This window comes from Scyliorhinus canicula, chromosome 4, assembly GCF_902713615.1.
Source record: "Scyliorhinus canicula chromosome 4, sScyCan1.1, whole genome shotgun sequence".
Classification (NCBI taxonomy): domain Eukaryota; kingdom Metazoa; phylum Chordata; class Chondrichthyes; order Carcharhiniformes; family Scyliorhinidae; genus Scyliorhinus; species Scyliorhinus canicula.
Genome location: NC_052149.1, coordinates 227799255 through 227816273, shown reverse-complemented (window position 1 = coordinate 227816273; position 17019 = coordinate 227799255). Strand labels below are relative to the sequence as shown.

At 54.5% G+C, this 17019-nt stretch overlaps 1 protein-coding gene across 1 annotated transcript; it reads left to right on the top strand.

Annotated features, from left to right (window-relative positions):
• The first annotated feature begins 456 nt into the window (after positions 1-456).
• LOC119964279 (proline-rich extensin-like protein EPR1) lies at positions 457-6872 on the top strand. Its single transcript, XM_038793555.1, has 3 exons — positions 457-585; positions 5820-6494; positions 6576-6872. The coding sequence occupies exons 1-3, from the start codon at positions 457-459 to the stop codon at positions 6870-6872; spliced, it is 1101 nt and encodes a 366-aa protein (XP_038649483.1).
• Positions 6873-17019: the final 10147 nt, after the last annotated feature.

Sequence of the window (17019 nt, the reverse complement as noted above, 5' to 3'; positions counted from 1 at the left end):
ATTGCAGGAAACTGTTTCAAGAAGAACCAGACAAAATAACTGATGAAGATCGGAAGCTAAAAGAAGAAGAATGATCTTTAACGTCGTCCGTATTGTCAGTGGCTGGACTATCTTCATCAGAAGTAGTGGGCTGGTGTCTTCATCTGAATCTTCTCAGAGATATTCTTTGGACTCTATGATCTGCTTAGCAACTACATGAACTTCAGCTGAATGATCCGCTTGGGGGGAAATGGTGGCATGTAGCAGTGTCACTGAATTAATAATCCAGGGGCCATGGCTTATTCTCTGGGGACATGGGTTCAAATTCGAACATGGCAGTTGGTGGAATTTAAGTTCAATTAATAAAGTCTGGAATATAAAGAGCGGTTGACGAGGACCCAGAGGCAGTTACCACCACCTAGAAGAGTGGGTGAAAGGTGGACCCAGAGGCTGTAACCACCAACCCTAGTCCAGTCTATGGTTCCTGGAATGAATCAGAGTTTGACACGGGCAGAATGTGTCCACACCAGAACTTTCAAACAAGCACAAAGACCTAGCTTAGCTGGTGGTGTGAAAGGCCCTCCCTGTCAGATCCTTCCTGTTCTGGTGAGTTGTACAATAAGGTGGTAGGGAGGCCTTTAAACTAAATAATGGGGCAAGGGATCAAGTCTGGGAAGATGTGATCACTTGAGTAGAGAAGACCAGGCAAAAGAGCAAAGTAAGAATAAATAAACCAGAGAACAGGCCATACTAAGTCTGGTAAGATGCAATAAGATAGGGTTAATCAATAGCCTTATAATGAAGCTCGCCTTAGGTAGCAGTGATCACAATGTGATTGAATTTCACATTCAGTTTAAGGGAGATAGGAGTGGATCTAAGACTAGTGACTTAAACGTAAATTGAGGCAATTATGAGGGCATGAAGACAGCCAACGAAAGTGAAGTGGGAAATAAAGGGATGGGTCAGTAGAGATGAAGGAGCAGACATTTAAGGAGATATTTCAGAATACTCAGAAAACAAACATTACAGCGAGAAAGAAAGACTCGAAGGGAAGGACACACCATCCACGGCTAACTAAAAAAGTTAAAGACAGTATCAAATTTTTTAAAGCGCAGATAATTTCGCAAAGATGGGTAGCAGGTCAGAGATTGGACAATACTGCAAAGGACAACAAAAATGACTAAGATTATTAAGGAGGGAGAAATTAGCACACAAGAGAAAGCTAGCTAGAAATATAAAACATATAGTGAGAGTTTCTAAAGGTATTTAAAAAGGAAAAGATTAAGTAATGTGAGCATTAATCTTCGAGCAAATGAGAATCATAGAATCCCAGCAGTGCAGAGAGAGGCCATTTAACCCATCGAGTCTGCACTGACCCTCTAAAAGCCGGGGTGTGGGGGGGGGGGGACCTAGTCCCATTCCCCCACCCTATCCCTGTAACCCCGCCTAATATGCACATTTCTGGACACTAAGGGTCAATTTTAGCCTGGCCAATCCACCTAACCTGCACACCTTTAGGAAGAAACCGGAGCACCCGGAGGAAACCCACGCAGACACGGAGAGAACGTGCAGACTCCACACAGCCAGTCGGCCAAGAATGGGAATGAACAATGAAAAATAAGGAAATGGGGGATGAATTGAACAGATATTTTGTACTTGTCTTTACTGTGGAGGGTATGAATAACATTCCAGAAATAAGGGTGAATCGGGAGGTGAAAGTGAGGGAGGAACTTAAAACATTTGCAATCACCAGGGAAAATAATTCCATCGAAAAGCTTTCAAGTCCCCAAGTCCTGATGGAGTCTGAAAGGAAGTGTCTGCTGATGGGCAGCACGGCGGCACAGTGGTTAGCACTGCTGCCTCACAGCGCTGAGGTCCCAGGTTCGATCCCAGCTCTGGATCACTGTCCGTGTGGAGTTTGCACATTCTCCCCATGTCTGCGTGGGTTTCGCCCCCACAACCCAAAGATGTGCAGCTTAGGTGGATTGGCCACACTAAATTGCCCCTTAATTGGAAACAATGAATTGGGTACTCTAAATTAATATTTTTTTTAAAGTGGCTGCTGAGACAGGAGATGTTTTGGTTTTAATTTTCCATTTAATTTAATAAGTGGGTCTTTAACGTGTTGCCAAGCTATAACGAGAGTAGTGCCACAGGGATCAATGCTGGGACCTCATCACTACAATTTATATCAATAATCTGGATGAAGGGGCAGAATGTATGTTTGCTAAATTTGCCGATGACACAAGGATAGGTAGGAAAATAAATTCTGAGGACGGAATTTAACGGATACATTTTGAAGTTCATTTATGGCGGGTTTTACACCTAGTTTCCCGCCTGCTCTGCTGACCAGTTCCCCACCGCTATTCAATGACACTTAGTCACTTTTCTTGACTCTGGGGAGTTTCTCACCTGTCTAGCACACACTTAGAATTTTTTTCAGCACTAGGGAGCTGAACTCTGAGATCGGGCCGCCATTTTGAAAGGGTGCCCCGATTTCTAAGTGAGCGTGTCGGTTGCCCACATACCCCACCCATGGGCAATGTCATCCCCCACACACATGGGCACTACCACATACCCTCCCAAGTGAGGACACCCCAATCTGGGGTCCCCCCCCCTCTTCAGACTCTCCCACGCCTCCTTCCAGGCCCCCCTCCAAGACACCCACCTATCAGCCCTCCAACATCGCAGAGGCCCCTACTTACCTGCCCTGTACACTCCCCACCCCTTCAAACCTCCCCTCTGCCCCACCTTCATGGGCAGTGCCAAGGTGCCCGCATTCCATTGGGAGGGCCAGGGCACCACCCTGCCCAGACCCTGGTCACCCAGGGGCCTCTGGTGGCCTAAGAGACCCACCTGGGTGCCATTCCGCCTGGTCCACGTTTGTTTGGACCAGTACTGAAGGGTGCCTGTCTGAAGCCTCGCTGGGAAGGCTGGTAGATCTCTGGAGGCAGGTAGATCCCATGTAAGTTTGCCTAAGTAGGTTTAAAATCTAATTAGGTGTGTGCCGTTTGGTCACGCCCTTTTTGGGCTGGATTCTGATTCCGACAATCTTGTGGGACTTGGGTATATCCCGTGAGGGGGATAGGCTGCCGGGAAAATCCTGGCATCTACTGGCTGCGTTACCCTCTCTTGTCCAGAGCAAGGCAGGTGGTAGATTGCACCCAAGGAGTCTGCAAAGTGACATATAAAGGTTAAGTGAGTGGGCCAAAGTTTGGTCGATGTAGTATAATGTGTGAAAATGTGAGCTTGTCCATTTCAGCAGGAAGAATAGAAAAGTGGGATCTTATTTAAATAGAGAGAGAGAGATTGCAGAACTCTGAGATACAGAAGGATCTGGGTGTCATGGTGTAAGAATCACAAATAGTTAATATGCAGTCCCAGCAAATGATTAGGAAGGCAAATGGAATGTTGTTGTTTATTCCAAGAGGAATGGAATATAAAAGTAGGGATGTTTTGTACAGGGCACTGAGGAGACCACATCCAGAGTACAGCAACTTTGGTCTCCTTATTTAAGGATATAAATGCAGTTATTGCAGTTCGCTCAGCTGATTCCTGTGATGAAGGGATTATTTTATGAGGAAAGGTTGGACAGGTTGGGCCTGTATCCAATGGAGTTGAGAAGAATGAGAGGTGATCTTTATTGAAACATATGATCTTGAGGAGACTGTGAAAGCCGAGAGTATGTTTTGCCATGTGGGAGAGACTAAAGATTACGGGCATAGTTTAAAACTAAGGCACTGCTGCCTCACGGCGCCGAGGACCCAGGTCTAATCCCCGTCCTGGGTCACTGTCCGTGTGGAGTTTGCACATTCTCCCCTTGTCTGCGTGGGTCTCCCCCCACAACCCAAAAATGGACAGGGTAGGATTGGCCACGGTCTACTGCCCCTTAATTGGGAAAACTAATAGTTTAAAAATAAGAGATTGCCCATTTAAGACAGACAGGAAGAGAGTCAACCATATATTAGGTCCCTGCGTCCAAATTAATGATATAAATTGTAAATAGTTGAGACTCCAGCATTAATTCCTGTGGCACTCCATTTCTCACATCTTGCCAACCTGAAAAAGACCCATTTCTCTGTTTCCTGTTGGACAACCAATCTTCGGACTCTGTTAACCTCTGTAGCCACCTGGGGTGGCCACTGCCCAACACAAAATGGAAGATTGCAAGGAATGCAGGGAAAATGGACATGTTGTAAAGCAAGCAGCTTGCAAAGCGATTGTATATTGGGACGGCTGCAGAAACCAGTTTTGACTGTTGCAGAAACCAGACAGCACTGTGAAAAGAAACCAGTTAACATACTAATGAGGCGATACCGGGCGATCCCCAGATACAATGGAAACAAGTTAAACACAGATCGATACATTCAATGGAAGGCCAGACCCTTCGGCGCCAGAGGAGCCCAAAACAATAGGTCCCAAGAACCGCCCCAGTGACCGAGGAACTGCCCCATGATTGGGGGGTTCAAACATAATCGATTGGGAAGAGACCCAATCGATTCCAAGCAGATAAAGGAGTCCGCCCAAAGGGGCGCGGATCCCCTGGGACCTATAAAAGGCAGGTCCCACACATGGTTCAGTCTCCTGCTCCAGCCTTCAGACAGCAACCAACAAGTAAGTGCCTCCCAACGACCGCTACCAGAGATAGGCACTCCTGACCCCCTTTTCAATTGATACCAACCTGAAGTCTGCAGACCAGACCAGAGCAAGAGGCCTTGTTCCCTGACCCAGCAGTTCCTTCGAGATAAGTATTAGTTGTTTAGCAGTAGGAATAAGTTTAATCCTTTTAGCGTGTGCATGGGTAGTGATTATAATTGTATTATAATAAACTCTAGTTGTTTGGACTTACTAATTGGTGTGCGGTTTTATTGCTTTGAACTTCACCTTGAAGCTTGTGGCGGTGTCTTAACGGCACCTGGCGACTCCAGAGCTTAGATAAGAAACAGAGCCAAATTGAGTGTTCAGCACACTCACACAGAAGTAGCAACACCTCTACACCATGAGCTCTGGTTTTGCACAGTAACCTTTGAAGTGCCACCTTGCCAAATGTTTTATGGGAATTAAAGTACAGCACATTCACAAATTCCCCTTTATTCACATCGCGTGTTACTTCCTCACAAAACTCCAATAAATGAGTCAAACCTGATTTCCCTTTCACAAAAGCACATTGCGCTCGAGCGAGAGTGCGACGAGACTGGTGAATAGTGGGAGAGGCCAAAAATGAGAACCATGCAGGGCACCAAACCGTTTGCGATGCGACCAGCCCACTCCCGTAGGCAAAATCGGGATCCCGCCGTAGCGGGGCGAGAAACCAATAATCACCACTTAAGCCCTATTTCCATACAATGAACAGGAGCCACCCCATTATCCAGCGGCCTCCAGTTATCCAGCGGCCTCCCATTATCCAGCGGGCTCCCGTTATCCAGCGGCCTCCAGTTATCCAGCGGCCTCCCGTTATCCAGCGGCCTCCAGTTATCCAGCGGCCTCCAGTTATCCAGCGGCCTCCAGTTATCCAGCGGCCTCCAGTTATCCAGCGGCCTCCCGTTATCCAGCGGCCGCCCGTTATCCAGCGGCCTCCAGTTAACCAGCGGCCTCCAGTTATCCAGCGGCCTCCTGTTATCCAGCGGCCTCCAGTTATCCAGCGGCCTCCAGTTATCCAGCGGCTTCCCGTTATCCAGCGGCCTCCAGTTATCCAGCGGCCTCCAGTTATCCAGCGGCCTCCAGTTATCCAGCGGCCTCCAGTTATCCAGCGGCCTCCAGTTATCCAGCGGCTTCCCGTTATCCAGCGGCCTCCCGTTATCCAGCGGCCTCCAGTTATCCAGCGGCCTCCCGTTATCCAGCGGCCTCCAGTTATCCAGCGACCTCCAGTTATCCAGCGGCCTCCTGTTATCCAGCGGCCTCCAGTTATCCAGCGGCCTCCAGTTATCCAGCAGCCTCCCGTTATCCAGCGGCCTCCAGTTATCCAGCGGCCTCCAGTTATCCAGCGGCCTCCAGTTATCCAGCGGCCTCCTGTTATCCAGCGGCCGCCCATTATCCAGCGGCCTCCAGTTATCCAGCGGCCTCCAGTTATCCAGCGGCCGCCCATTATCCAGCGGCCTCCAGTTATCCAGCGGCCTCCAGTTATCCAGCGGCCTCCAGTTATCCAGCGGCCTCCAGTTATCCAGCGGCCTCCAGTTATCCAGCGGCCTCCAGTTATCCAGCGGTCTCCAGTTATCCAGCGGCCTCCTGTTATCCAGCGGCCTCCAGTTATCCAGCGGCCTCCCGTTATCCAGCGGCCTCCAGTTATCCAGCGGCCTCCTGTTATCCAGCGGCCGCCCGTTATCCAGCGGCCTCCAGTTATCCAGCGGCCTCCTGTTATCCAGCGGCCGCCCGTTATCCAGCGGCCTCCAGTTATCCAGCGGCCTCCAGTTATCCAGCGGCCTCCTGTTATCCAGCGGCCTCCAGTTATCCAGCGGCCTCCTGTTATCCAGCGGCCTCCAGTTATCCAGCGGCCTCCAGTTATCCAGCGGCCTCCAGTTATCCAGCGGCCTCCCGTTATCCAGCGGCCTCCAGTTATCCAGCGGCCTCCCGTTATCCAGCGGCCTCCTGTTATCCAGCGGCCTCCCGTTATCCAGCGGCCTCCAGTTATCCAGCGGCCTCCAGTTATCCAGCGGCCTCCAGTTATCCAGCGGCCTCCAGTTATCCAGCGGCCTCCAGTTATCCAGCGGCCTCCCATTATCCAGCGGCCTCCTGTTATCCAGCGGCCGCCCGTTATCCAGCGGCCTCCAGTTATCCAGCGGCCTCCCGTTATCCAGCGGCCTCCAGTTACCCAGCGGCCTCCAGTTATCCAGCGGCCTCCCGTTATCCAGCGGCCTCCCCAGTGGTCACTCTGGCGCCAATTAGTAAATACGTGAACCTGGCGGAAGGGCTTCTGTGAGGAGCTGAGGAGGTGAGTAGCCATCTTTGCTCACAGGCAAAGAGCCATGGGATGTTGGGATTGCTGGCCCTGTGCTCGGAGAGGGGGGTCAACGGCGGGGTGAGAGGGTTCATCTCGGCTGGAGTGGCCCTCCATGGGAGTGGGTGGTTCGGATCTGGGGGTGGAGGGGGTGTTCAGCTGGCGAGGGCAACCGTGTGTGGCTCCGCCCTGCCAACCCCTGGATCGTGTGTACCCGTTCCGCAGCAACTCGACCTCCCGCCTGTCTGCCTCACCCACCACCATAACCCTCACTGACCGCGGATTCCTCTGGCCGTGTGACTGAAGGCGATTGCTAACAGGAAATTGGCAGTCGTAGTTAAGCGAGCACTTCACACATCCCAAGTTCCTGTGGGTGGGCGGGCCATGTTAGCATGTGGGAGTTATTGCTTTGCGTCCCAAACAGTCCGTGATAGCTGGACACTGTGCTTGAACACTGCGGGCGGCACCATCACACATGCAGCAGCCAATATCTGAACACCCAGGGGATGGGACACAACTCCGGGGACATGTCCAGAGCCGGAGGATGAGTGAATGCAATGGGGAGGGGTCCAGTGCCCGGTCCAGGTGACGTTATGAGCTGATGTCCGGGGTACAGAGTCTGGGGTCTGGTGAGCGGGAGCCCCCATTCCGGCTGGGTGTGTGTGTGCACGCCGTTCCGCGTGTGGGGGAGGAGGGGGATCAATGGGGGAATGGAGGGTCCCAAGGTGGAAGACGTCGCTGTTTGTAAGTCTAACAATCTCTCCCAATTCCTTACAGATATTGAACGGTATGGACGATATTTTGGACCTTGCGGAACTTGCCCTGGTGGTGATGCTGATAGGCCGGGTGGCCAGGCGTCCCCGCCCCACACCCTGAGGGCCCGGCCGATGATCAGGCTTGGGAGGGGCCCAGAGGGGAAGGCCCACAATTGCCCAAGGTGTACAGTCATGACTGGTCATTCGAACAGGTGATGGAGAGCACCTGTGTGGTATCTCACAGGCCACAGGTGCATCTACAGGTCATGAATGCCCTGTATACCCGGGTGGAAAACTACATCAACATTGACATGGACCATGCCCAGCAAGATGCCCGGGCAGCAGGTTTCTCCGCCATCACCAGGATGCCCCAGGCCCAGGGGCTGATAGATTTCACGCTGTCACCTTGCGCTCACCGGGCTATCTGGGAGTTCCCAACATCAACAGGAATTGGTTCCACTCCCTGAATATCCAGCTTGTGTGTGACCACCACATGAAGATCATGAACGTGTGTACACACTTCATGGGGAGTGTACACAACAGCTACATCCTGGGGCAGTCAGAAACCTCTGACCTCTTCGAGGAGCACCCCAGGCTGGACAGCTGGCTCTTGGGGAATAAGGTGGATCCACTTAGGGCCTGGCTAATGACACCAGTACTGAGGCCGGAGACCGATACGGAGACCCGGTACAATGAGGTCCATGTGGCCACGCGGGCAGTCATTGCAGTTCCGATGCCTCGGCCACTCCGGTGGTGCCCCGAAGTACATCCCCACAACCTGTATCCTCCGCAAACTGGCGCAGCAGGGGGGCAACGTGCTGGAGGTGGAGGATGAGGAACATGTGGCCAACTCTGAGGAGCAGGAGGAGGTTCCGGACCGGCAGGGACTGGGCGACGATCCCGGGGAGGAACCGGAGGACCAGCCAGAGGTTGCAGGACAAGCGGCAGTGGGGAGGGTCCGGCAGGTCTGGAGGGCCGGGGGGGGCCCTTATTTTCACCCGATTCACATAGGACGTGGCCTGATCGCTACCCTCCACCCCCTGCAGCCCACCCCCTTCAGTGTAGGCACAGTCAGCGGGTAACTGTTGAGGGCAGCGGAATGATGATAATAGCTATGCCACCCTGTCCCAGGTAAGACTTGGCGTAATCAGAGGGGTGGAACTCAGGGAAGCTGGCGGCCACCATCGCCACTCCATGGGATGGGTCCAGGTTGGCAGCCAATGCCCCCCTCCTCCCGGTCGCTGGCCATAGGGCTCTGGGTTCACCTTCGGACAGAGGGGCAGCTGGATTGAGTCCCGGCTGCCCCTGAATCAACAGGCTCTGCCAGCCTTGGCAGCTCCTCAATGTCTGTGCCATGGTGTCGATATCCTTGGCAATGCTCCTCAGCGACTGGAACGAGCACTGCAGTGTATTGGCAATGCCCATCTGAGACTGGGACATGTCCCGCAGAACCTCATCAAGGTCAGCCTGGTACTGGGCCACGTCCTCCAGTGAGTCAGGCATTCTGCCGAGACCCTCAGCCATGGCCGTCACTGACTGCGCGACGCCTTGGACACCTTCACTCATGCTGCTGATGTCATGCGCTAGGCGCACCACTGCGGTCGCCACCCTTGCAGTGTTGGACTCGGTGCCATGCGTTGCTGCTGATATCTCCTGCACCTGTAGACACTGGGACTCCTTCAACCAGCTAGAGACCTGCTTTAGTGTCGCTGACATCCCCCTCTGAATTTCATGGCCACACCCTATCATCTCCACCAGCCCGGGTACCAGAGGCTCAGCATCGGACTGGGACCCAGCTGGGTCCTGGGATCCAGCAGAACTCCGACTGCTGCCTCGTCTGGGGGTTCCTGATGTACATCAGCAACTGTGTGGGGCTCACTAGGTGTGCCCCAGAAGCCTGACTGAGGTGCCTGTCTCTGTGCTGGTGGAGGGTAGGGATGCCAGCTCTGGCGTCTCGATAGTGGTATCCTCGGAGCTCTCCTCTGGGGTGTTCTCGGATAGGCCGGCACCGTCGGCTGAAGGCCCTGAGGGAGAATGGACATGAGCTCAGTGGGAGGGATGTGTCATTCAGTATGGCAAAAGCAATTCACATGTGACAGTCCATCTAGGTGGGGCCCGGTGGATCCTCACCTCTGCGGCACGCACTGACCTCCGCATTGCTGACCCTCTGTCCTCGGCCACCACCATAACCTTCAGCGTCTATTCCTCAAAGGTGATGAGGATTCTGATGTCTGGCATCCCACCACCAGTCTGGGCCCTCTGCCAACAGTTGTGGGACAACTTCTCCTGCAGAGACACAGGGCATCGTTAGCCTCACGCGTGGTTCAGTGCCAGGGGAGGAGGGGAGGTTCCGGGGAGGGGGTGGTTGGTGGGTAGGGGGTGGGGGGGCGGGGGGGAGGGGGTGGTTGGTGGGTAGGGGGTGGGGGGGGGGGGCGGGGGGGTTTGGGGTGGGGAAGGTTTTGGGGAGGGGTTTGGGGAGGGGGCGGCATGCGCGGTATGGGTGAGCCAGGGCACGGTGCTGAGCACGCGGTGCCAGGCGCAGTCTTGTGGGGGAGGGTCTGGTGCCAACTCACCCATGCGGCCCGGTGTAGGTCATTGACCTTCTCACGGCACTGGGTGCCAGTCCTCCTGGTCACGCTGCCCAAGCTTACGGCCGCTGCCACTTCCTCCCAGGCGGCATCGGTTACCCCGTGGCTGACTCTCCGGGACCCTCAGGGGAACAGGACATCCCTCCTGGCCTCAACCGCCCCCAGGAGCCTCCCCCGGTCAGCATCCCCGAATCGTGGGGTTGGTTGTCTGGGCCCATGGTTGTGCACTGGTAGGGTTGGCTGTGAAGAGCAGTTTGTGTCCTGCTCGACGTTGTTAGCGGGGGTGGGCAGGCGAGTGCAGTCCCGGCGAATCGATTGACGAGCCTTCATTTGCGGCCTGAAGCCCGTGGGGCCTTCTTAAGTGGACCAATGAACAATTAATGTTGTAATGCGGCGACGGTCTCGCCGGGCCGAGCACCAGGAAACTCGCGGCAGTTCCCGCTCGCTACCAACTTAGACTCGAGCTCATTGAATCTGTCTTCCTGCATTGAGATTTACGACGTGCCCCAATATAACCTCCTTCATAACGGATTCCAGAATTTCCCAGATGACAAGTGTTTAGCTAACTGAGTCGCCTTCACTATTTTCCAATCTGATGAGATCTTTCCCGAATCCAGGGAATTTTGGGTTAAACCAACATCTCCAATATCCCAGCACTCACTTCTTTGACAACTGAAGGATAAAGTCCATCCGGACTTGCTGCCAGCCTCAGACTGACCAGTAGATATTGGAGAAACCGGGTCAAGAATGTGTCAGGTGAGACCCCCCCACAGGCTGTTTTTTTATATTCAGTATCAGCCCTGGAATGTCCTCGGAGGACGGGGTAGCACCCCTCAACCCCACCCCCCCCCCCGGATAATCCCTCTCGGGCTCCCTACCCCTGACCAAGTCACTCTGGTTCTGTGCATCTAATTTACAATATTTCAGAGTTGCTTTTAGATAGAGTTATATTGTTCCTTCAGACCGCAACATAATTCCTTTTATTATATCAATTCACCAAAAACATTTCTTCAGTGAAGCACTCCCTCAGTACTGACCCTCTGACAGTGCAGCACTCCCTCAGTACTGACCTTCTGACAGTGCAGCACTTCCTCACTACTGACCCTCTGACAGTGCAGCACTCCCACAGTACTGACCCTCTGACAGTGCAGCACTCCCACAGTACTGACCCTCTGACAGTGCAGCACTCCCTCACTACTGACCCTCTGACAGTGCAGCACTCCCACAGTACTGACCCTCTGACAGTGCAGCACTCCCTCAGTACTGTCCCTCTGACAGTGCAGCACTCCCTCATTACTGACACTCTGACAGTGCAGCACTTCCTCACTACTGACCCTCTGACAGTGCAGCACTCCCTCAGTACTGACCCTCTGACAGTGCAGCACTCCCTCAGTCCTGACCCTCTGACAGTGCAGCACTCCCTCAGTACTGACCCTATGACAGTGCAGCACTCCCTCAGTACTGACCCTCTGACAGTGCAGCACTCCCTCAGTACTGCCCCTCTGACAGTGCAGCACTCCCTCAGTACTGACGCTCTGTCAGTGCAGCACTCCCTCAGTACTGACCCTCTGACAGTGCAGCACTCCCTCATTACTGACACTCTGACAGTGCAGCACTTCCTCACTACTGACCCTCTGACAGTGCAGCACTCCCTCAGTACTGACCCTCTGACAGTGCAGCACTCCCTCAGTCCTGACCCTCTGACAGTGCAGCACTCCCTCAGTACTGTCCCTCTGACAGTGCAGCACTCACTCACTACTGACCCTCTGACAGTGCAGCACTCCCTCAGTACTGACCCTATGACAGTGCAGCACTCCCTCAGTACTGACCCTCTGACAGTGCAGCACTCCCTCAGTACTGCCCCTCTGACAGTGCAGCACTCCCTCAGTACTGACGCTCTGTCAGTGCAGCACTCCCTCAGTACTGACCCTCTGACAGTGCAGCACTCCCTCAGCGCTGACCCTCTGACAGTGCGGCACTCCCTCAGTACTGACCCTCTGACAGTGCGGCACTCCCTCAGTACTGACCCTCTGACAGTGCAGCACTCGCTCAGTACTGACCCTCTGACAGTGCAGCACTCCCTCAGTACTGACCCTCTGACAGTGCGGCACTCCCTCAGTACTGACCCTCTGACAGTGCAGCACTCGCTCAGTACTGACCCTCTGACAGTGCAGCACTCGCTCAGTACTGACCCTCTGACAGTGCAGCACTCCCTCAATACTGATCCTCTGACAGTGCAGCACTCCCTCAATACTGATCCTCTGACAGTGCAGCACTCCGCAAGTACTGACCCTCTGACAGTGCAGCACTCGCTCAGTACTGACCCTCTGACAGTGCAGCACTCCCTCAGTACTGACCCTCTGACAGTGCAGCACTCCCTCAGTACTGACCCTCTTGACAGTGCAGCACTCCCTCCGTACTGTCCCTCTGACAGTGCAGCACTCCCTCAGTACTGACCCTCTGACAGTGCAGCACTCCCTCAGTACTGACCCTCTGACAGTGCAGCACTCCCTCAGTACTGACCCTATGACAGTGCAGCACTCCCTCAGTACTGACCCTCTGACAGTGCAGCACTCCCTCAGTACTGCCCCTCTGACAGTGCAGCACTCCCTCAGTACTGACGCTCTGTCAGTGCAGCACTCCCTCAGTACTGACCCTCTGACAGTGCAGCACTCCCTCAGTACTGCCCCTCTGACAGTGCAGCACTCCCTCAGTACTGACCCTCTGTCAGTGCAGCACTCCCTCAGTACTGACCCTCTGACAGTGCAGCACTCCCTCAGTTCTGACCCTCTGACAGTGCAGCACTCCCTCAGTACTGACCCTCTGACAGTGCAGCACTCCCTCAGTACTGACCCTCTGACAGTGCAGCACTCCCACAGTACTGACCCTCTGACAGTGCAGCACTCCCACAGTACTGACCCTCTGACAGTGCAGCACTCCCTCACTACTGACCCTCTGACAGTGCAGCACTCCCTCAGTACTGACCCTCTGACAGTGCAGCACTCCCTCAGTCCTGACCCTCTGACAGTGCAGCACTCCCTCAGTACTGACCCTATGACAGTGCAGCACTCCCTCAGTACTGACCCTCTGACAGTGCAGCACTCCCTCAGTACTGCCCCTCTGACAGTGCAGCACTCCCTCAGTACTGACGCTCTGTCAGTGCAGCACTCCCTCAGTACTGACCCTCTGACAGTGCAGCACTCCCTCATTACTGACACTCTGACAGTGCAGCACTTCCTCACTACTGACCCTCTGACAGTGCAGCACTCCCTCAGTACTGACCCTCTGACAGTGCAGCACTCCCTCAGTCCTGACCCTCTGACAGTGCAGCACTCCCTCAGTACTGTCCCTCTGACAGTGCAGCACTCACTCAGTACTGACCCTCTGACAGTGCAGCACTCCCTCAGTACTGACCCTATGACAGTGCAGCACTCCCTCAGTACTGACCCTCTGACAGTGCAGCACTCCCTCAGTACTGCCCCTCTGACAGTGCAGCACTCCCTCAGTACTGACGCTCTGTCAGTGCAGCACTCCCTCAGTACTGACCCTCTGACAGTGCAGCACTCCCTCAGCGCTGACCCTCTGACAGTGCGGCACTCCCTCAGTACTGACCCTCTGACAGTGCAGCACTCCCTCAGTACTGCCCCTCTGACAGTGCAGCACTCCCTCAGTACTGACCCTCTGACAGTGCAGCACTCCCTCAGTACTGCCCCTCTGACAGTGCAGCACTCCCTCAGTACTGACGCTCTGTCAGTGCAGCACTCCCTCAGTACTGACCCTCTGACAGTGCAGCACTCCCTCAGCGCTGACCCTCTGACAGTGCGGCACTCCCTCAGTACTGACCCTCTGACAGTGCGGCACTCCCTCAGTACTGACCCTCTGACAGTGCAGCACTCGCTCAGTACTGACCCTCTGACAGTGCAGCACTCCCTCAGTACTGACCCTCTGACAGTGCGGCACTCCCTCAGTACTGACCCTCTGACAGTGCAGCACTCGCTCAGTACTGACCCTCTGACAGTGCAGCACTCGCTCAGTACTGACCCTCTGACAGTGCAGCACTCCCTCAATACTGATCCTCTGACAGTGCAGCACTCCCTCAATACTGATCCTCTGACAGTGCAGCACTCCGCAAGTACTGACCCTCTGACAGTGCAGCACTCGCTCAGTACTGACCCTCTGACAGTGCAGCACTCCCTCAGTACTGACCCTCTGACAGTGCAGCACTCCCTCAGTACTGACCCTCTTGACAGTGCAGCACTCCCTCCGTACTGTCCCTCTGACAGTGCAGCACTCCCTCAGTACTGACCCTCTGACAGTGCAGCACTCCCTCAGTACTGACCCTCTGAAAGTGCAGCACTCCCTCAGTACTGACCCTATGACAGTGCAGCACTCCCTCAGTACTGACCCTCTGACAGTGCAGCACTCCCTCAGTACTGCCCCTCTGACAGTGCAGCACTCCCTCAGTACTGACGCTCTGTCAGTGCAGCACTCCCTCAGTACTGACCCTCTGACAGTGCAGCACTCCCTCAGTACTGCCCCTCTGACAGTGCAGCACTCCCTCAGTACTGACCCTCTGTCAGTGCAGCACTCCCTCAGTACTGACCCTCTGACAGTGCAGCACTCCCTCAGTACTGACCCTCTGACAGTGCAGCACTCCCTCAGTACTGACCCTCTGACAGTGCAGCACTCCCTCAGTACTGACCCTCTGACAGTGCAGCACTCCCACAGTACTGACCCTCTGATAGTGCAGCACTCCCTCAGTACTGACCCTCTGACAGTGCAGCACTCCCTCAGTACTGACCCTCTGACAGTGCAGCACTCCCTCACTACTGACACTCTGACAGTGCGGCACTCCCTCAGTACTGACCCTCTGACAGTGCAGCACTCCCTCAGTACTGACCCTCTGACAGTGCGGCACTCCCTCAGTACTGACCTTCTGACAGTGCAGCACTCCCTCAGTACTGACCCTCTGACAGTGCGGTACTCCCTCAGTACTGACCCTCTGACAGTGCAGCACTCCCTCAATACTGATCCTCTGACAGTGCAACACTCCCTCAGTACTGACCCTCTGACAGTGTAGCACTTCCTCAGTACTGACCCTCTGACAGTGCAGCACTCCCTCAGTACTGACCCTCTGACAGTGCAGCACTCCCTCAGTCCTGACCCTCTGACAGTGCAGCACTCCCTCAGTACTGTCCCTCTGACAGTGCAGCACTCACTCAGTACTGACCCTCTGACAGTGCAGCACTCCCTCAGTACTGACCCTATGACAGTGCAGCACTCCCTCAGTACTGACCCTCTGACAGTGCAGCACTCCCTCAGTACTGCCCCTCTGACAGTGCAGCACTCCCTCAGTACTGACGCTCTGTCAGTGCAGCACTCCCTCAGTACTGACCCTCTGACAGTGCAGCACTCCCTCAGCGCTGACCCTCTGACAGTGCGGCACTCCCTCAGTACTGACCCTCTGACAGTGCGGCACTCCCTCAGTACTGACCCTCTGACAGTGCAGCACTCGCTCAGTACTGACCCTCTGACAGTGCAGCACTCCCTCAGTACTGACCCTCTGACAGTGCGGCACTCCCTCAGTACTGACCCTCTGACAGTGCAGCACTCGCTCAGTACTGACCCTCTGACAGTGCAGCACTCGCTCAGTACTGACCCTCTGACAGTGCAGCACTCCCTCAATACTGATCCTCTGACAGTGCAGCACTCCCTCAATACTGATCCTCTGACAGTGCAGCACTCCCGCAGTACTGACCCTCTGACAGTGCAGCACTCGCTCAGTACTGACCCTCTGACAGTGCAGCACTCCCTCAGTACTGACCCTCTGACAGTGCAGCACTCCCTCAGTACTGACCCTCTTGACAGTGCAGCACTCCCTCCGTACTGTCCCTCTGACAGTGCAGCACTCCCTCAGTACTGACCCTCTGACAGTGCAGCACTCCCTCAGTACTGACCCTCTGACAGTGCAGCACTCCCTCAGTACTGACCCTATGACAGTGCAGCACTCCCTCAGTACTGACCCTCTGACAGTGCAGCACTCCCTCAGTACTGCCCCTCTGACAGTGCAGCACTCCCTCAGTACTGACGCTCTGTCAGTGCAGCACTCCCTCAGTACTGACCCTCTGACAGTGCAGCACTCCCTCAGTACTGCCCCTCTGACAGTGCAGCACTCCCTCAGTACTGACCCTCTGTCAGTGCAGCACTCCCTCAGTACTGACCCTCTGACAGTGCGGCACTCCCTCAGTACTGACCCTCTGACAGTGCAGCACTCCCTCAGTACTGACCCTCTGACAGTGCAGCACTCCCTTAGTACTGACCCTCTGACAGTGCGGCACTCCCTCAGTACTGACCTTCTGACAGTGCAGCACTCCCTCAGTACTGACCCTCTGACAGTGCAGCACTCCCTCAGTACTGACCCTCTGACAGTGCAGCACTCCCTCAGTTCTGCCCCTCTGTTCCTTTCCTAAATATGGATCTCAGAGTCTTCAATTTTCCTTTATTATTACAGGTCTCTAATGGTAGTGAAGTTCACGCTGGCATCTGTTAACTCAGAAATGGGACCACCTGCACCTCCCTCGCAGTCAGACATCCTCCAGCAACACCTCCACTTCCTTTTCATTTCTTTCTACCCTCCTCCATTGGGGGCTGTTTACCGATTCTGAGCCTCTGGGCTCCAGTTGTTTCTGGCTAAACATTCCGCACTTTCTGTAAAAACAAACCCTTCTGATTTCTGCCTGTGTTTGTTTCGAGATTGATTTAC